Source organism: Photinus pyralis, unplaced genomic scaffold, assembly GCF_008802855.1.
Source record: "Photinus pyralis isolate 1611_PpyrPB1 unplaced genomic scaffold, Ppyr1.3 Ppyr1.4_LG4, whole genome shotgun sequence".
Lineage (NCBI taxonomy): Eukaryota > Metazoa > Arthropoda > Insecta > Coleoptera > Lampyridae > Photinus > Photinus pyralis.
Window position 1 is genome coordinate 3388486 of NW_022170511.1, and position 22459 is coordinate 3410944.

General features: G+C 35.1%; 1 protein-coding gene across 1 annotated transcript in view; it reads right to left on the bottom strand.

The window, feature by feature from the left end:
- The window catches only part of LOC116167976 (serine/threonine-protein phosphatase rdgC), a 144757-nt gene that overhangs the window by 21065 nt on the left and 101233 nt on the right, over nucleotides 1-22459 (bottom strand). The window contains exons 4-6 of the mRNA XM_031483602.1: nucleotides 10321-10411; nucleotides 9945-10096; nucleotides 4698-4865 (exon numbers count right to left, since the gene is read on the bottom strand). Of these exons, the coding sequence (XP_031339462.1) occupies nucleotides 4698-4865; nucleotides 9945-10096; nucleotides 10321-10411 (411 nt within the window). The remainder of the gene's footprint in view (nucleotides 1-4697; nucleotides 4866-9944; nucleotides 10097-10320; nucleotides 10412-22459) is intronic.

The window sequence follows — 22459 nt, forward strand, 5'->3', positions numbered from 1 at the left end:
ACTTAACTTGAAGGAGTATAAACGTTAAAGAACAAAAGAACTTTAATGGGTCGTAAATAAGCCTGTTTTGTTAGAACAAGCATAAGTAGGGTAGGGTTAAGAAGGGTTAAATTTGTGGGCTCCTTAATTGCTCTAAAATTGCGAAGTGTAATTAATTTATCTCATTGCGGTTTTGCTTAGTGGTGGACTAGAATCACGAGAGGTTCGTAGTAGACACGAATGTCTTAGAGTATTTTTATGACAAAAAAAAGTTAATATCTGCGCGTGTATTTGAGACCACGAACGTTTTTTTAGTTAATTGTAATATCGAGGAGACGTAACTGAAGAAGTACAATAACAAACTATAGTATATTTTAAACCCACATCAAAAATTATCTCAAGCCTAAATTTCATTGACCTTTGTATCTTATTATAATTTTCAGCTACCGATAAAACGTTCGGGAAAAATATGTGTCATTTAAATTTTGCGAGGGGCCATCCAGAATAAGAGAATGAAATGTCAAAGTTGAAAATGAAGTTAAGTTTGCTCTTCCTTCGAAAATTTCGCGTGTTAGGAAACTTTATTGGAAACTGATTTATGGAGAGGTAGAAATTTATTGCTCGCTGCTCATGTAATAAACAGTACACGAATCCTATATTGTACGTAACATTTACCTCACGTTTGTGACCCAACTGTAGTATAGTAAGTAGTAATTACTTTTTCCTGCAAGTCAATTTATTTTAGAATTATTAAGAATTGCCAATGTAATGTACGAACCAATTGCAATAATAAAGTTAAACACGACATCTTGGGAACTAAAAAGTTGGTAAAACTTATAAATGAACAATGCACTGCGTTAAACGACGTTAGAGATTTCGATGCTCATGGTGGTACACCTGTCGTTAGTATCCGTCATTTTTGCCAATAGAAAGTAACCAAACTACTCCCAAAATCCCGCGTTCTCTCGCACTCATGTGGCGCATTAAGTGCGTACTTTATCTAGGGGCTTTATCATTAATTATACTTAGAAGCGATCCAAAAATCCCAAAATGTGGGCACTTTTCTTAATATTGTGCACCAACGTTAACACACATAAGGAAGAATCAACTATCTTACGTTGATTTTTAAGTTTGCCTATTGTTTGTTTAATAAACTATTTACCCCAAAATTTCTATCCCAAGATACTGCACCTCTAAAAAAAGGAAAAGAAAAGAATTCTTTTGTTGACGTATCTGTGGTTCGAACGAAACTTTGCATTTTCAAAAATTAAATTTGAATACGCAATTATAATGTTAAAAAATTTCCAAAACCAAGTTAAAGAACCAGTACTGTAGCTGTGAAGCAATGCACCCTTCGACAATAGAAAAAAACGAAAGTGTAAATCTTATATTTTAGCTTTAGGGAAGTTTATTAAAAGTAAAGCCTTGAACCACTATTACTAATGAAAATGTGGGTGGAAATGTGATATTCCATCATACAATCCAAATGCTTTCCATAATTCAATGGAATTACAGGGTCACTAATATTCTATCGTACCCACTTTTATTCAGATTCAGCATTTGATTCACTTTTTTGCGTTCAGGTCAATCCTTATGTAGAGTGTACCGTAAATCCCGGAACGGTCGAATATTTCGGTTTTCTGTAAACCGATTTTTTTTCAGATTAGAATAGCAAAAAATTAGACAGCCGAGATACTCGACGGTTCCGGGACTTATGCCGCACTCTGTGTGTGTTAAGATGGTTTACGATTTAACCTGGCTTCCACAAGGAGTATCTTCGTCGCGAGTTTTCCCATAAATACAAGTTTTAATATTGCTGCAATTGAAAGCTGAATACTAATTTCCGCTGAAGCGTCTCATATCGTCAATTTGCGAATACATTGCATTTTCGGTAGTTTTCAGAAATCCCTTCTTTTAGATGTAATTGTTTTTGATCTTATTCTCCTAACCTCAACAACAAATTCGTGCGAGCTAAATCTTTTTTAATTTCCGCTGCTTCTAAAATCTAAATTTATTAAATCCGAACAGTGAACTTTACAACTATCCAAGCGCAATATCTTGTATGTCCATGCCCGAAGGTTCTATACATTCTAATAATAAGGTAGGTATCCTTCTAATATTGGAGCTAAAACAAAAAATGTTCCTCAATTTAATAAGTTGCTTCATAAAGTTTCTTCATTTATTTTAATAAGCATAGCTAAAGAGCCTCGTTTTTCCTGAAATTCTCAGTATAGGAATCAGAAAGAGAGGATCGTTTATGAATGAACTTACTATAAACACTACTACCATGGATTAACTACAACAAAACATATCGATTAGTGCGTTCGTAATTCCTGATTGAAGTCAAAAATTATTTTCCGCCAACAATTTAAACCCATCTTAAATGGTTGCATTACAATCTAAAAGGAAACCTAATGCTTACGTTTATACGAGACGTATTTGCCTTATGTTGAAAAACAATCGTAAATATTGCTACCTAACAACGTTCTCAGTTTGGCAATTTCAGCTGTTTAGCATTCTCCATTATGTGGTCTTGTCAGTATAATAAATTTCCTTTATTTCAGAATTCCTACGATAGCAACTCTATTGTACAAAAGCGACGATTCAATAAAAAAAACAGGCCATACATTTTTGCGTACACGATAGCAATTTGGATAAAAAATGTTCAGATAAAAGTGTTGCGAACACAAATGTACGGAAGCACCACCGCGTGGATAATCGTGATATATGCCAATATTTGCTCCCAAAGGAAAAACTTCAGCCGATTCGCTTACGAACGTAGATATTTAATTTGACTGAAAATATCGCACACTGACCATTAATCAAAAATAAATTCCCACGTTCTACTTAATTAGACAATTACAATTCAGAGAGCGGTTGAACCGTATCTTTTCTGTATTGTACGAGGGTTATCCAGAAAGTATCAGACGTTTTGAAATAAAAAATTAAGAAAGTGTAAGAAACAACTTTTATTATATACATTTGGAAGCTACAACCTTAGCTTATTTTTCAACATAGTTGCCATTCATTTGGGGCACTTATCATAGCGTGGTACAAGTGTTTTTGATTCCAACTTTGTACAAATCTGCCGCCTGAGACATTAACCACTCGTTAACGCCGGATTGAAGTTTGGCATCACTGTGCTGTGTTGCGAGTGAGGTCTTGATCGCTGGAAAAAGGTGGAAGTCGCCTGGCGCTAGATCCGAGCTATAAAAATATCCCATCCAAAAGCTATCCAGTACGGTTGACACTGTACGGGCGGCTGTTTTCATCGAAAAACAAAACTTCCACCTCTTCCCAGCCTTGAAGACCGGGCTCGCAATGCAGCGGTTCGATAGGGACGCCGAACTTCATGTCAGTGCAAGTTAAAATCTTAGGCGACGGATGTATACAAGGTTGGAATCACTTGTGCCACGCTATGACAAGTGCCTCAATTTGAATGGCGCTGTGTTGATAAATAGCCCAAGAGTGTAGTTTCCAAATGTATATAATAAAAGCCAGCTTATGCCTGTCTAAACTGTTTATCCGAATGCGATGAAACTTTGGGGGGGAATGGTTGGACGCAAGCACGCTAAAGTGTCTGAGTTAGTAAAACAGTTCCAAAATTCCCACAGGAACGGGAACAGGAAAAAAGAGATTTCCCAAAAACGGTACGAAGTTCGCCGGGACTGCTAGTTAATAATCAAGAACTATGAGAGAAGACCACGCTAATATTTATTTAAAAGATGTAATGCACATCATAATACACAAATTCTTTTAAGTCCACATTAAAGTCTTGTGATTGAGCATTTATTTTGTAACTTTCATGTCACCAGGTAGGCCATGTTTTCCACTTACTTATGTAATTGTGCCGATATCTTTGGTTGCACCATTTCTCTTGTTTTATATTGCATTTCAATTAACATTTGCTTTACTTAAATGTTCCTATCTTTTAGCGATTTTCTTTCAGTGATTAGTTTCATTTTCGTGTTACATTTATAGTAATTGTTTCCTTGTTAATAACTTCTCTTTTGATGGCATAGGTATAATTGAACTGCTAACCCGTCGGCAGATTAAAAGTAACGATTGCACATTTCACTATTGATTTCCACTTCATATATGGTTCACACTTAGGTTCAATTATATATGATTAATTTAACGACGCACTTGAACTAATTTCTAGTTTTATTCTTTTACTACGAACAATACACATTTATACAAGTGAGTCTATGAAATATTGAGTACATCATTAACGAATTCCGATTTATTCTCTTTTGTTACTTTCCTGAAATTTTCTTTCTGGAATTATTTATCTTCACCGTTTGCGGAGGCAATAAACCTTTTAAATTGCTGTTGTGCGATGTTACCGGTTATTATCTACCCTAGCCTTTTGTTAAAAAGTTGATTACCAACAATTTTTAAGTTGCAACCTACATGTGTATTGCCAATGGGGTCAACGCTATTGGAATTTCTATTGCTAATAATGAAACGGTAATAACCAATCCTATACTAATGTATTCCATAACGCCAAGCCATTTTGGAAAAAGGGTTTTTCGATCAGCAATTCAATCAAAACTCCATACATCCCTCCAAGAATGAATAATAGACTGTCAAAATTCTCATTGTGGGCATGCCACATAGCTTGAACTCATCTATAATCTTGTGCGTGTCGAACAGTGTGATAAAGTAAAAGGTACAACCACGAAAACACGCAATCTAATGTCCATAAAAACGCTTACCTTGTGAAAGACAACGAGTAAATCGTCCAGCTTTCCGTGCAAATCGCCGCAGATCGTAACTTGCTTTGATATGGCAGTCGACGCTTGGTTCAAATTTGGTAACCTTTTCAACTGTGTTATCGATTCTCGTAGAATTCCAGCCACGTAACGAGCGTGTAATCGATGTTGCTGAAAAAGTATGGAACAGTTTTATTTAAGTGCACATGAAAAGGCGATCGCAATAACTTAATACTATGTTGGTTTTTATGGCCCAATACGCTCTTACAGTGTTTCTATTTTGTTCAGGCGCGTCCATAGAAAGTAAATTAAGAAAAGTTGAAAGTTGAAAAAAAGCATTTCGAATGAAACCTTCGAATTAAAATCGTTTCCTCACAACCACTACGTAACCGTGTAGTCGTATAATGGAATTCATGCAGTTGACGTGGAAAATTAAAATGTGCCACTCGCCGTCAAGGGATACACGCTCAGACATAGAAAACGTGTTTCAAAAATTTTACATTTAAGAAATATGAATAGTGTAATGGATATGGTCCCTAATATATTTGCTTTTGTAACAGTTTCTTTTAAAAAGCTTTTACCCTCCTATTTTTCACATGTCGCGTGATCAACCATGGAGGAAAATAGTGAGGACGTCGGTATTGGAAGAACTAAATTCTCTTTTACTAAAATCCATTATCCCTTGGTTATACAATCTATGCTGAAGGGGGTAAATTCTAATATTAGCCGTCGCACAAAATGAAAGTAACGTGTCTATCTAATGTAACTTACATAGGTAACGCATGAGAAGATGAATAATGGTTCTACCATTAAAAGGATCCATCTGCTGCAAGTATACATAATTTTGTGCAACTTTTTTATTAGAAGCATTTACTAAATTTATGCGACTTGACTTCTACTTAAATGGAAGTAGTTCTATGAAAAACAGCTAACTTCATGCACTTCGCCATCATGATTTCGGTAACCACTTTTGAACAACACCATTTTGAAGGCACTGCTGTCTTTTTTCCAAAACTTCGTAGGCGTCTCATATTAAAAACAGCTTCGGTATAAGTAAACTTCCTTTCAAAAGATAAAAAGCTATGAAAAATTTGCTTTATTAAATAACTGCTATTTTGAGAATTCAATTTGTTTACACTCTTAATATCCCTCACCAAAATGTTTGCTTTACACACGAAATGCCTCGCCGGAAGGAATTGCTTTTGTACAAGTCCCACGTTCGTCTAGAAGCCAGATAGCTCATAATTCCTCGATCCTTCGAATATGTGTATCGGAAAATGATATAAAAACAAATGAAAACCCACAAAGGAGAAACGGAAGTTGTGGACGAGACATATCTGTTGGCGGTGGTAAAAAAGGAATTCGGTCAAGTGTGCCCGGTTGAAAAAATCCGTTTTATCAAAGATATTTCATTTTTAACGTGATCGAATAAAAGAAATAGGAGTCATTTCTAATAGAATCATACTTCAGATTATATTTTTCTCTTTATCCTTTATTGTTTAGTTTATGAATTATAGCGCAAAGTTGGACATTTGAAATTGTACGATTCTTTCACTACCGATTTTATATTTAAAAAAATCATTCTAATAATACCATCTACTGGGAAAGTCGAGCTTAAATAGATTAGTTTCTCTTTTTTCCTCAAAATTTTTACAAAGCATCTTCAATTTAAAAGAAGAGAATTGGACCAATTTTTGGAATTGCTCGATTTCTTTTTAAATATGAGAACGCATTGCATACAGTGTTCAATATGAACCACCGATTGTAATTTGCAATTTTTATAAAAACAATTGCAATTGAATAGCTAGAAGGAGGTATAAATTGCAATTTAATAGCTAGAAGGAGGTATAATAGAAAGTTTATCTTAGTTTTAGAATCCACTGTCCCACCCTCCAGCTGCTCCCCATTTTAAAATTACAATACACTTCAGAATTCAGTCAAACTCATCCCCATAATAATCTAAGACTAGGTACGTATGTCATGCAGTTGGCGTGCAAGTTTAAGAACACGGGATCAGTGTGTAATAAAAAAAGTTATACAGTCGAGGATTTTGGTTGAAATTTGCGAAATGAAGGTCAATTACTTTGCTGCAAATCCTACGTCAACAATTCCAACGGTTGCAGCTAGTGTTTCTGCCGGATCGGTTTATTAAATTCTGAAGAAGAATAAGTTCACAATTGCTTCGAGAAGATTCCATCCTTTTTCCGCGTTAAATCAATGTTTGGGAATGTACACTGATATGTGTGGGTAAGAATTGGCCACAGCTAGCGGGGAAAACGGGTCTTCCAGTGAAACAGACCCCTACCTTGTATCATTTGGGGCGACAGGCGTGCACAAGTCACACCAAAAACTAAACAAAACTTAGAAACCAAAAATAAAACAAAAATATAAGCTTCGAGCACTGGTGGGTATAAAAACAATACTTCATCAATAGAACTGGTTAATGCTCGTTACACAAACGTTACATCCAAAAACTACAATGCCAAAATCAGAGCCCAATTAATTCAAACTTACGTACCCCATTACTAAATGTGTGTTGGATTGCGATATAGGTAAATCCCATCCCAACCCAGGAAGCTTCTTTGATGCCAAACGCTGCCTCTTATGTGCCCAAAAACAGAAAGAGTTGGAAACGACGCCTACAATCTCAAGGTAACTTTAATAATACTTTTAATAGATTGCAATTTAGACTTGTCTTTTTTTTGCTACGCAGAGGGACGCTTCTTCGACGCCAATCGGTGCCTTATATTTATGCAAAGACGGCAGAATTGGAACTTACTTGCGAAGGCAGTAAGATTATCCAGGTTTACAAATCGACAATGAAGAAAATAGGGCCTGAATGTTCGTGATCGACCTGCAGATCGACCGTTCTTTATACTATCTAAATGCTTTATAATTTCGTGTTCTGTTATTTCCACTTTATCTTCCGAGCTCTATTACGTTCTGTTTCTGATAGGGAATCTATTGTCTGAATTGATCTCTATTCTCATTGCACGGTAGTGTATTTTCCATTCATCTAAGGGTATTATTGTCTACCGCTTCTCCGCTTATCATTCTTCATGCTTTTTATTACTATCCATACTTCTGTGGACCTAGCTCTTCCGATCATACTTTCAATTTGGTTACATTTCCTCTTCCAATACTCATTCTTCTCATCTTTAATTTCCTTCATTAGCATTTTGTTGCTTCTCTTATATAAATCTCTGCTTTGTGCCGTTCTTTTGGTTAACCATTTATTGTAGGATATCTTTTTTTCGGATATGTGTTATTCCACTTCCTCCGTTTTCCAAAATGATTTGTGGTTCCGATTATTTTCTTCGATTGCAACTAATGATTGATGTGCTGCGTTCCTTACTGCTCTTTGGATGTTCTCATACTCCTTTTCCACGTCCTTTTCTTCTGTAAATACAATTCCCTGTGTAGTCGCTTTTCATACCATTCTGTTATACTAGTCTCCGACAATAAGTATAACTCGTATCTTTCGTTTTTCATTATTCCCTTGTTGGCCTTTTTTCCCATCTCCGGCGTTTCCTTCTCTATTTCTTGAGTAGATATATAATTTTTAGTGGGAGCATATAAGGACCCGAACCGCAGTTTGGTCCTCTTTTAATTCTGCAGTCACTCTGCAGATCATGGCTCTCTGAAACGGAGTTTCAATGGCCTATGCCCAAACTTTATTATTATTTTTATTATTAACACATTTTTTTTTATAGAATGGACAGGTTCTGAGTTTTATGCGAAAATCCTGAATAATTATCTATATAATATTTTTCTTGGTCACGACTGCAGTTCATGAATCAAACTTAACAAAACTCCTTTGCCTGGATGTGAAATAATATCAATAATGCAATGTATATCTTTCCCAGAATTAACTCTTATAGCTGCTCTTTTTTCAGCTAATTCTGTTGGGCTCTTAGTCAGCGAAAGAAATGAGTTGTGCGCAATTACAATCTTTCCGGCGACACCAATATGAAAGTACTCGGGCCAAAACTGTAGATGAATATAGGAATATAGGTACACGTACTCTCCTCGTCTTTTGCTGCCAGCCAGTCAGCCAGCCGGCCAAAGTGAGATTAAAAGCTACCTACCTTTTTACATAATAATAATAATAATAATAATAATAACTTTTATTATGTTTAAGTAACCGAAAAAAGTTACATACAATCGTCAAAAGAAAAATTACACAAAAATCTAAACCGAGATCTAAACTAATACATAAATTTAAATTTTTTCGGCGAATTTGAAATTAAAATATTCATTTTGGGAATAGAACGCCTTTGACAACAAAAATTGTTTAATGTTGTTGCTAAAAACCTTTTTAAAATTACGCTAAAATAATGACATGCAAACTTACTACCAAGGGTCCTACTTGCTTCACAAATATAAATTATGACACGTCATCGTGCCCAGTAGAATACTGCTTAATTACTTTATCAAATTGAGATGCTCAAATTTTACTCTACGGGCCATAAGGTCATGGCATGTTTAACAAAACTTTTCGTTGAGTGGAAGAGTATAGAAAGAGTATAAGCCTATATGTGAATGTGATGGAACTGAGGGCTGATACTCGTTGAAAACTGTCCGAAATTAAGCTATAAGGAAAACGACATTCGGAAGTAATCGTGACTAATCGACGGAGATAAATTTTTGAGGATGTTAACGGAAATTAATTTACGCGAGGTTGACCCGGCAATTTAATTGGTTATCGTATATTAAGAGCTTGATGGTAATTTCCTCTAAAATGACTTCCTCAACTTGCAAATCCACGCGTAAAAAAACGGAAACAAATTGTGGTGGTTTAGCTTTAGACGACGCTTGGGATGAAGCTTTTATTGTCTAAACCTAAGTTAAACGGCGATAACGGCCCGGTTATGAAAATCTGTGGGCAAGGGAGACGTGAGAGCTACGTTATACATTTTAATGAGAGGACTTACAAGTATTTAGGTTGTTTTAATAATCCTATTTAATATGTAAGCTTCTAATAAATTCACTTTCAAAATGCCATCAACGCCCGTGATTTATGTTTACGATATTTGTGACGCGGCACAATCTCCTGGAGAAATGTCCAATTATAAATCGGAATTAAGGAATCTTGTGGGAGAAATGCAAACTTGCTGTTTGTACCGATAGCAAATAACCCTCCGTAAATGTTAAACCTTAAGGGTAATGATTGGAAATATCACAAAGTTTAAACGAGCAAAGGTCGCCCTCATCATGTTTCCCTTCTATCAAATAAAAATACAGACGTACCTTTCTTTTTCTAAACGCGTCAATAAGGGCGTCTAAATCTGAGCGTTTCATTGGAAAATTAATGTGAATTCCTCTATACTTTCTCTCGACGTGTTGCATGCCTTCCTCTTCCACTTCATCCGATTCGTCTTCGAAGCGAAAGTTTAGGGAGTCTGCGAAATTATACAAAGTGAGATCGCGAGTGATACGTTTAGTGCACAAGATAAAGGTCCTTCTTGTTTACAGTTCGTTATATTAAATCCATTCTAAATGAAAGAACTTTGAAGGATATTCGTTAAAATGAAACGCGTTTGAAGTTTTACAAATTGACGAAAACAGCGAGTCAACAAAAAGGAATCCTCAAAGAACACCCGGATTTTTTTTTATAAAAACTTACCGATCGACGAACTTTTCGAGGTTGCGGCCGAGCTAGTTGATCGAGTAGTTGTAGGAATGTGTGTTAGAAGTGCATTGAAGAAGTTGTATAGCTGAAACAAAAGGAAATTGTTACTTGAGTAATTGCACACCTTATATAAGATAAAATTTAGGGAACTTGGCTATTACTAACAAATGCATTGCTTGTCGGACATGTATCGATTAGGTTAGCGTTTCTTAATCGATTTTCCGTTAGATTATATCTTGTTAATGATACCTTCGTGTTTATTGCAAATGTTTATATGTGTCGTTTGCTACAATGATTCGGTCATACAGCCATACTTACTTTAAAATTTCAGCGATTCAGTCAAGAAAACTATAGTGATTTTAAGTCAAAAGCTCGTAATGAACATGACAATAAACTATTAATTTAGGAAACAATATTTTGTTACGAAATTTTTTCGTTTTAGTTAGCAAATGACATTGTCCATATGGGAGATATAAAAAGACCTTTAATCACGCAATAAAAACCATGATTTAAAGTACAGGCTTCTACTAGGGAATGTGATCGTTTGAATCCACTAACCACTAAACGACATTATTTTGTAAAAGTTGACGACGGAATGAACCCGAATAGCATCACAGACTGCTATTGCTTCTTAACGAATGTTATTAATTAGTATCCACAACGCCCTCACTTACTACAAGACAATTTTGTATCAAATAAACTACAGTTACTACATTTTATGGTAGGTGTGTGAGGCGACATACATCATTTGTAAGAAAGAAGAGGCCATAAATATGCTTCCATAAACCGCCCGTCGAAGGCAATTGCCGAAAAAAATGTATTTGCTTTTATGAATCCTGACGTGAAATACGTGATAATACCAGAGGACTAGTGACTAGTTTTAGTCAATGCAATTCAAACTGAAATTATTGTTCCAGAAACCAATCAAACAGCGCTTGAACGCTTTCCAATGCTGCGATAATGCAGTATAATCAAAGACTTTCCTGTTTATATGTGGTGTAGGTATAATACTCAAAAAAATAATCCGTTTAACAGGTCTTATCATACCGGAACTTTTCCAATTTAATTATAAAATTTCTCTTTTAAAGAATAAAATCAGTTTTGGTTGTTTAAACCCGCAGGTGGATTACGACACTTTTCAGTACCGCGGCGTAAGCACCCTAAACCCTTCCAAGGGACAAGAAGGGGCGATTTAATGAATAAATTTCCATATTAATTTTATTAAACCAATAAACTTTACTCAGGTATTCGCATAGTCAAGTTTTATATTGTATCCAGGTATAAAATTGGCGAGCTTTTTGCGAATATTGTCAAAAGAAAATAAATTTTTGGAGACAGTAAAATGCCGAATGGAAGCGTAATGAAAATCTGCACTGTAGGAATAAAAAGTCAAAGTCAAGGGAACCCTTTCACTTTCACCCGTCATCATTTCGCACGGGAACGTAAAGCTTTTGAGTTTGTTATTGCTGAATTGTTTTATTTTATTGCTTTTCGAGGAATGCGGGTTCGAGCTTTGATTACAGTTTTTTGGCTGAGAACTTTTTAATACACTTTCAAACCCCTCATCTATGTTTTTCTAGTGGACTAGAAGAAACTTAAGGTTCCTTGATAACTTGAATCCCGCAATGAATCTGTCGACCTAAACGTAAAACGAGACCATTAAGATGTACGTAACAATTTATTTCTAGATGATGGTGTTACATCAGCGCCAACTAATAATTAATAATTTTATATTTTCTACACAAATTTAGTTTCTTTCTCTATACAAAATCATTAATTTTAGATGAAAGGATTTCATTATCTATAGTGTGCTTGTTTTCCATTGCACTATCTACTAGGAAACCTCAGGTAAACTCCTCACTTGGGACTTGCCGACTTTTAATAGTCATTGCAATTATCTTTGGTCATAGAAAATGCCCTCTAGCGCCTTTATTTTCCACCCGATCTCATAAACACACATATTTTTTGTGATTAACAGTTTTCGCTCTGATATTTACCTACTTTTCGAGAAAAATGCCAATTTAGACAAACAAGATAAATCGTTTAACTTTTCAATTCAAAACTTCCCAATAACTAAGAAACTCACAAAAAACTATAATGAACTGTTTTGTAATTTGTAATTTAACAACAAAAAATTTAACCTCTGGAAATGTCTATACAAATCCAAATAAACATTGCTTGTCTGGAAAATGTGGCGGTGATATCCGAAATATGAACAACGTGACGATGTCAGCAGTAGCAAACATTTTATTTTGTTTCAGTGAGCGTCATGGGTCCTATATGGATCCACCAGAGATTGGTTTAATAGAGGAACAACATTCGTGGAGATCCTTCACGTGAAATTCTGCGAATAATAAGTGGGCCACCTAAAGGAAATGTGGGCAGCAGCGTTGTAAAACGCAAAACTTCAAATAAATCCTTCTATTGAAGATGAATAGAAATAGCCACTTTAAATAAATAGGTTTATTCTCAAATAGACGTGCACTAAATCCTTTACAAATTGATAACCTGAACGCCTATAACCAATGGCGATGCTTTACGGAAGTAAAACTGCTTATATCAAGTGTTATTATTAAGGGGTATGAAACTCAGAAGCATTGGGGGCGAAAGTATCTACGTTCAAAGTAAAAGTGACCAATGGAACCGTTTGCATTTCATTTTAAGATATCAGAAAGATAATGCGACTACTAATTATTTATTTACTGGCCATGTTCCATTATAACGTCATCGACAGTGATTTGTACAATATAATTTTAGTAAGGTAAGCGTTTTGTCATACATTTAATATTCCTGATATGACGACGGGTTTGAACGTGGCTCTTAGCTCTCCAGTTCCATTTACGAAATTTGATTTGAGGGTGTGAAACTTTCTAACTCTTGTAAGAGGGTTATTAAGTAATTGTATTGGGTACCTACTTAAAGAAGATGAATTCACTTGAACCGTTTTCGACTAAATTCAACAAATCTAAATGACGAATCATTTATCTTTGATGATTTGCGATTTATTGGCGTGTGAGGTAGACGGAAATGGTTTTATAGTGAAGCGCTGATTGGCATAGACACCTATATCGGAAGGGGCTTCTAACACTGTTATTTCAGTTTCTTTTTTTACAACTTATTCGCTAGTCTTTAAGTGCATCTCTTTCCACCGCTTAACCATCTAATGCAAATTCAATTAAAACAGTTTAATCACCGGTTGCGGTAATTTCTCATACGCCGCGCCGCATAGCGCCTTAGCTAGTGGAGCTGAATGCTAAATGTTCTTGCCAATGCAGAACAAATCGATGTGATTCTAGAGACACAAGTGTAACTCTGTAAACGGAAAATGGTGCCCTTGCGGTTTGCTTTACTAGACAGTATGACATCCGCTTTGATTTTCACAATCAAAGTTCAGTCATATCATTGAATAACGAATCAGATTTATTATTCAATGGTCATATCATTGAATTTAAAATTCAATGGTCATATGCAACGGTTATGTCAAGATAAACTGAGATAAGACTTTGATTGTAATAAATTATCTCGTATTCAATTTTACCCGCTGATTGGAATTTCAAAACTGAAGCATATGTGATGATAAAGATTATAACACTCCAGCGGCCCTTGTCAATTATTATTGTAAAATACTGTATGTAAGGAGGTATACGGTAAGAAAACCAACGCGACAGACTGTGATCGATTGTTCGATAATATGCTAGTTAATTAACTGTACAACACAAGCAGCCCCAACCCCTTCAAAAAATCAGTCTCAAATCCTCAAGTCCAGCGCGCAATAAATAGTAGATGCGACTTATCCTTTAAATTACTTTACAGGTGTGCTATTGCTTGTTCAAAAACAAAGCGATACATCATAATAAGTTTAACCACTAGCGGCTTTCAAAGGCAGTAGTTACATTTTTACAGGAAAGTTTATTTTCGGGAAACGCAGGCTGTAATTAATAGGTTTATTAACATTCTGCTGCCGACGTGTGTTTTCTTATACAACTTCCTGAAGCAGAAAATTGGTGTTGTAAGCTTAGACATAAAATATGAAATAATTTGAGAGAACGAGTAAGGAATTTCGTCGTGGCCAATTAATGGGGAACTAGTGAAATACCAAAATACATAGCTTGAAACGCTTGAAAATAATTAGACTGCAAACGCGGAATTTAATTAGAAAACCTACTGCGACTATAGGTTTCCAAAGTAGAACAGTGTACGGGTTTTGTGAGTGGAGTATAATATTATACTTTCAGCTACAAATTCACAGTCTAGCTAGACGCTTGAAGAATTCACTGCGCTTATCTGAACAACTACAGCTCACTTTAGACGTTTTAATTTAATGACCGAATTCTTTTTCCTAATTTAAACCCCTAACGGGGAAATAATTGGGAGTTTTCTAAAATCACCTGAACTTAGTGTACCGCTTCAATTAACATTACCTTAGAAAACAACGGAAATACATTCTTTTATGTTTTATGGAAAACTGAAAAACTTATTCCGACTGATATTAGGTGGCCCGTACGTTTTAGACTGCAGTAGGTATTTACCAGTTCATTTAACAAAATCGATCTATACTGGTAGGCGAGTGATTTTTGCAAAACTTTTTTGTCTGCTTCTTGAAAAGTACACAGAAAAAAATCGTACTTTAACGACAAATTCATCATGTATTTGACTCGTATTTCTTTAAAAGAAGTAAAGACTAATTTAAAATAATCAAATTAGATTTAAATCAAAAATAATTATTTTGACTCAAATAAATCGATGTAATTGATGTTTCGTCACAAAATATTTGACTTTGATTAACTTTGATTCAAAAATATTATATTTGACTCAAGCAATTTGCTTTGAGGAGTTTCACATAAATATCCATACAATTCGCTTAAACATGTTGTTCATTTGTGTAACATAATAAACCAGTACATGAATTTAACTTTTCCTGTATTTAATATAAAAAACTTGACGTTTTGAGCTAAGTAACTAAATAAATCTCTGGAATGAAATGAATTCATTTCAATTCGCATGGGTGCATAAATATTTCCCCCTCCAATAAAAACATGTCGTAAAATTCGACTCGGTTGCTCTTTACACGTTCGAAGTTTTGCGTTGCGACACCGAAAAAATTTCTTGCAAGTGCGTAGATAGTGCGTTTCATCCTGAGTGTTTTGGTTTTGTTTTATATTTTTAAGTTACCTGCCGTTTTTATGTAGGTGTACTTCTGAGAGAATATTTTGTAAGTTCTTATTCCTTTATCATATGTGGAATTTTATATTTTTAAGTTTTTATACTTACCTATATCTATTTCTTGTACATAGGGTACCCGGTAACTATATGGAGAGCCAAAATAAAAGGTTGTATGAAAATAAAGTAAAAATTACGATTTTGGCCCTCTAGATACCAAAAACCCCGTACGTTATGACTGGGTTCTGATTTGTTTCTAAAAAGTTCTGAATAAATGAATTATATTCATATTGCATTTTTATTATGTATTTAATTTTTTATATTGTGGATATTACGGAAATTCCCCTTAACAGCACAATATTTAAATGAAAGAATGATATATTTGCGTCACCAAAATATTATTTAGTCTCAACTGTACGCATGTCGAATAAGAAATATGTAGCTTTTGGGCTAAATATTTAATAATTGCTTCAATTCACAGTATGGGTTGAACAATGTTTAAGTTTTGTTTAGTCAGGCATGATATATTTACCTTAAATATTTTTAAATTTTGATTTAGAATATGGTTTTTAATTCAAACACGTCGATACTTTCAATTTAGGCGCAATGTATTTAAACCAAATAAATTGCGAGGTTAGCAGAAAGAATAGGTTTTTCACTTAAACCAAATTAATTGTTAAATCAATTTGATTTGTGTCTGAGTTAATAAAAATTTGCATCATAGCCTAAATATATTGTCACTTAGACTGAAATACACATGTAGTTGGCCCTATCCAAACATATATGTGCTTCGGTCAACGCAAAATTTGCTTCATTGAAATGATTTGTTTTTTGTGTGTATATACAAGTTGCGTCAATGACATAATAAAATAATTGCAGCAACTACAATTTTTTCTGAGTTTTCTAGCTGTCGCAGATTTTTTCTTACTTCAGATTTCCACCAGTGCACCAGATTGAGAAGTCACTTCCTCCTTTTTGTATTGATTTTTAGATTTAAACAGAGTTTTGGTATTTGCAATTACATATTTTCGAAATTTTGTTGTGATGTTAGAATTATAAGAACAGCTTTAGCATTAGATATCATAAACACTCTGCAAGCGTGTAAGAAATTTAGAGGAACGATTTGTCCAATAAATGTTATGTGTGAATTTTCATAATGAGATTTTTAAACGGTGTTGAAAAATGAATATCATCTTGGCTGGATTGTTTAACGTGAATGGAGTGTTGTTTCTTAATGGGAAGCCTCACGAGCCGAGTTGTCTGCCTTTTATATCATAGGTATTTCGTCTTCTTAATTAGTGCTATTGAGTTATAGTTGCTGGCTCAGCTGCATTAGGTCACTCCCTTAGCTAATCAGTGACGAGTCTGTCTGCGGAATTTTGGTGCTAACGGGCAACCTTTTTTTCTTGTACCTTCATGAATATAACAATTTCTGTTGGTACAATTAAAAACATGGTCGACTTGAGCCGATTTAAATAAATTCGAAGAGTGATTAAACGTGTGGCTATTCCAAGAAAATTTGGATGTCGTTTATTCCGGGATAAAGAAGGGCGAACCGGTTCCTTTTAACGTGAAATTATTTTTTTTCACTACTAGCGTCTGATGACATGATTATTAACCTTTTTTCCACTTGTAAAGTAGGCTTTCTCGGCATTTGTTCAAAGTGGTTAATAAAGCGCCTCGAGATGTAATCTTGGTGCTCAGGCAATAATAGTGGACTTCTCTACCTTGATATTATAATGTACTAGAAGAGAATTTTTCTTCGTCGGAACACAGCCCTGGATATTTTGTTTGTTTAAGAAGATATGGAAACTGTCACAACAAAAAAAAGCATTGACCTGAGAAGGATATACGGTGTCGTTTAGTTGAAACCTTGACTACATTTAACCTTTAGAATTAAACGCAACAAATTTACGTAAAAATAACCCTCTCGTTACATGTTTACATTATACTATGTGTATAATTAAAAAATGCCTTATCATCATTGAACTTGTTGGATAAAGTACAGTGTGCAGGGGTCAAACTTTTCTAATATATAATGATCTGGCCGATAACCAATTTGCATTAATCTCGCACTTGGGTCCCTTTAATACACTAGTCCTTCATTAACCATATAGGTACCTACTTTTTTTTAGCAAAATGAAAACTGTAACAATTGTGTTAGCATGCTTGATCGGCACATTTTATTCCATCCAAGCTACTCCTGAGTGTAATGAGTTGTCGTCTGTAAATATACCATTTAATTGCGGAGAGTATGGCGAGCCACACTTCTACGAAGAAAATGGCGAATGCCGTTATGCTTGCTTGGATAATGGCAAGAAGAAGTCCTGTCCGCAAATGCATCGTCTCCAATTTATGGAATGGTACATTCGATCTCGATGCAGACTACAAGTATTCGACTGTGGGAACAAGGGAGAAGAACGACGATGACACATGTAGCTACGGATGTAAAAGTGGAGATATGGTTTATACATGTGAACAGGTGCATCCGTATCACAAGAAATAATCGCACGGTCCACGTTTTTATTCCCGTGTTTTCTCAAATAAAACTTTGAACTTTACAAAGCACATTTTTTTGTTTATTGCTGGTGGGGATGTGATTAAAATAAGCTTTCTTGAAATCCATTGGAACGTGAAACTGGCCCCAATAACACGGCGTAAACAAATACCAAGGGCGTCTCGGCCTAAGGAATTTTGAAGTAGAGTATACTATCAAAATAACGTTGCTTTAATTCACGTTGTACAATGACCGTTCGCAAGTGAAATTTTAAATATATTATATTATAGTGGCTTTATATACAGGGTGTTACACGACCGTTCGAAAAAAAAAAATCGGGTTGTAGAGGGCATCAAAACAAGCACTTTTTCCAAATAAACCGAGGGTCCAACGTGTTTCGTTTGGGAGCCACCCCCCAAAGAGTGTTGAAATCTGCATTTCTTCCTTAATTTTTTTCTCAGCAACCATAAGAGTTACAAAGTCGGGTGGCATGTCTTTGAATAGGTTTTTGGGTATGCTCTTTCCGATTTTGCAATTTTTTTTTCAAAATTCCTACCCCTAAAGGGCGCACCCCTAAACTAGGGTGCAAAACAAATTTCTGATTTCGACGAAATTTGGTATCTGGGGGTTTTTTAACATGAAAATCACGAATCTGAAATTAGTTTTTGAAAATTCGAAAAAAAAAGTTCCACTGCAATTCTTGGCGGGACAACGAAAATAGAGATAATTCCACGAAATTTGTTGTGTACATACTAAACGAGTTAAGGAACAAAACTCTCGAACAGTTTTTTAAAATAACTTTTCAAACAAAAGTTATACTCATTTGAATGTTGGTCCTTCGGGTCGCGAAGTGTCCCAAGCCTACTAGTAAGCCATAATTTCGCATGTGTTGGTTGACAATGTCGCAAAAACAAAAGATTAACGGTTTGAGTCGATATTTTGTTATTTGGAATTAATTCGGTCATTAAATGATTAAAAAATTCGATCTATCGATTAAAACACCTACCAAGGTACATAAAAGCGCTGATTTGTCCTTAAAAGGAGCGTGTTCTTTTGGAAGTTATTTTTCAACCTAAGATTATGAAAATTTTTGATCATAGTGAAAAAGTATCATACGGAAAGTGATTTGACTTTTTCCCCTACCTTATTTAGATAATAAATAATCGACAGCGCTTTAAGATACCTTGGTAGGTGTTTTAATCGATACATCGAATTTTTTAATCATTTAATGACCGAATTAATTCCAAATAACAAAATATCGACTCAAACCGTTCATCTTTTGTTTTTGCGACATTGTCAACCAACACATGCGAAATTATGGCTTACTAGTAGGCTTGGGACACTTCGCGACCCGAAGGACCAACATTCAAATGAGTATAACCAATAAATACAATGGTATAACTTTTGTTTGAAAAGTTATTTTAAAAAACTGTTCGACAGTTTTGTTCCTTAACTCGTTTAGTATGTACACAACAAATTTCGTGGAATTATCTCTATTTTCGTTGTCCCGCCAAGAATTGCAGTGGAACTTTTTTTTTCGAATTTTCAAAAACTAATTTCAGATTCGTGATTTTCATGTTAAAAAACCCCCAGATACCAAATTTCGTCGAAATCAGAATTTTTTTGCACCCTAGTTTAGGGGTGCGCCCTTTAGGGGTAGGAATTTTGAAAAAAAAATTGCAAAATCGGAAAGAGCATACCCAAAAACCTATTCAAAGACATGCCACCCGACTTTGTAACTCTTATGGTTGCTGAGAAAAAAATTAAAGAAGAAATGCAGATTTCAACACTCTTTGGGGGGTGGCTCCCAAACGAAACACGTTGGACCCTCGGTTTATTTGGAAAAAGTGCTTGTTTTGATGCCCTCTACAACCCGATTTTTTTTTTCGAACGGTCGTGTAACACCCTGTATACAAGGTATATCAATAAAGTGTGCCAAAAAAATGGGCGGTAGGGGGAAAGAAAACAAGCTTTTTCGAAATAAACCAAAGGGACTATAACAGATAGAAGTTGGGACTTACGCCGTTACATAGTTAAAGGGGCACATTCTCATTTTGTACATTCAAACGCAAAAGTGGAACAGCCCCATCCCCTATCCATTCTGGAGTTTTCTCAACATGTAAATGAAGACCTTAATCTTAGAAAATTCGAAAAAAAACTACAGTTTCAATTCTTGATAGGACCACAAAATTGGTCAGAACTTGATGACATTGGGATACATCTCCCCTGTATTTGAGAGAAAAAAGCAGTTCTTTATACTGTCGGTCCAAACAATTATGCACATTTTATCGTAGAAATCACCTAAGGATCACGTATACCCAAAACTGATGTTGACCAAACGCGTCTCTTGTAGTTCTCTGTACTTTTTAGTTACAAATTTTTCAGATTTGGAACCTTCTTATAATTTGGTTGATTGTGATTTTTCACATAATTTGAATTTTCTTGATCTTTCAGTTTATTTTATGGTCTTTTTGATGGTTGCTTTGAATCTTGTCCGATTTTTTAAATACTTTAAATAATCCAGAAGTCCGATGCTGTAAAATTTTTCATTTACATAAACTTTCCCATGCTGAAACTTCAGTCTCTTCAGAATCTTTAATTTGTACCACTTTTCCACAATTCTCCGATTCTTCCGTTCCTCTTCCGTTCATGCTTCAATTTTTTCCCGACTCTGAGGTCCAACAGATTACTTGAGTTTTTTAAATTCTTCAGATCCATCCAAAGATTCGGGGTCTTCTGATTATTCGGATGTCTTCGGGTGTTTGAGATCTTTCGAACCCTTCAGATACGGATTATCCGTATTCTTTTCTTTATGCGGGGGTCTGGCGCGTAACTTTTGTGACGACAGCGAGTGCTCTGACTGTGGCAGTTAACAGTGGGGCCCAGCGATTGCGACGGAAAGGGCTCAATTCCTCGCCATCGACCTCGAAAGGGTGTCGGGATTACTACCGGCTCCGGCGCCTTCAGAGATCGAGAAAGGTGTCGACGAGCTTTTGGCGGCGGTTCTTGATCTGAACCAGGAACCACCCTGTATTCGCATAGAGAAATTGTATCAAAATATTGCAAGTATGTGACAACGTTACCAACGTATCTCAAAAAACAAAGCAAGTATGTCATGCCGTTTCCTTGTAGAATAGTAACTGTTACATGACGTAATGCTAGTGACCAGCTTTTAGAAATGTCTTTTGTCTGATGATGTAAAATGTCCGCAACTTATGTCAAATCGTCTTTGTGTCTGTTAAATTTATGGCTTCCGCTGTGTAGGTGCTTTTATTAAACAATTTCATTTCTATGTGACCAGCTTTCTTGCATGCAACGTCGCAGATATAGGGCATTTTATGGTTTTGTTGTATTCTAAGGGAATCCGGAATGCAAAGCCGTTGCAATAACAGTCACGAAAGTTACTCTGTGAAATGTAATTTGCACTAGACGGTATGCATTATGCGGATATGCAGTATTATACAGCTGTAATGAATATGCCATGTGGGAAATAATGCTTCTAATACTAGTAGGTATTATCTATCCTGGTTGTCATATATATTTAATTTGCTTCTATTTTCGAAAGCAATTCCTTTAATAGCGCAAGTGTCTAGAGAATGTGTAATTGCAAGATAAAAAATAAAAGATTAGGGTTGTTTGATTGAACAATTTTGCCAAAATCTTTATCGTATAGCAAATTATTTAGTTTTCAGTCACGTGTTTGGAGAATTTCTACCGAAGCTCTATATTAACATATAATGCAATGACATTGTCTTTTACTGTCATTTCTTAATTTGGGGTGGCACGCTTTCGTTACATGTGTGGTTCAAATCTATTCAGCTCTGGCTTAACGATAATAAAAAACCAATGCAATCACATTTGTATAATAATCTTTCTTTTTTAAACTTCTAAATTAGTAGCGAAATCAAAATCAAAGTACATAATTAATGCTCTTCAAAGCACGGGCGTAGGAATTGCTATTCTTATCTTAAAAAGATAGCGACAACCGCCACTATGCATTGAAACAAAGCATAAGTCAAGGAAGCTCAAATCCCACAAGGTAATAATTTTAAAACTAATTTACGATACTCTACGAGACTGATGTTACAACGGGGACTCTTAATAAAGATTCATGCTGAAAAGATATACTCACATTACTTCTTTAAAAGTAATTGCCTTGCCGGTAAATTTAATTAAGAAAAATGGAAACGTGATTATTTTACAAATTTTATTATAAATATTCTTAAAGCTTATATCAGAGACATGATAGCTAAAAAGTGATATTGATAGTTATTTAAGAAAAATACATTTCTCGTTTTCCCCAGAGCTTTGTTGTCAATACTTTTGAAAGCCGATATCCTACTTTCCCAAGGGAATGATCTAGTTTTACAAAACTTTGCACGGAAGCGAATAACGTAAAACAATTTAAAAGCTCACACCGCGGGTTGTGCATTCATTATTTTAGGTGAATTGAGTTTCTTTGTATTGAGAAATTAA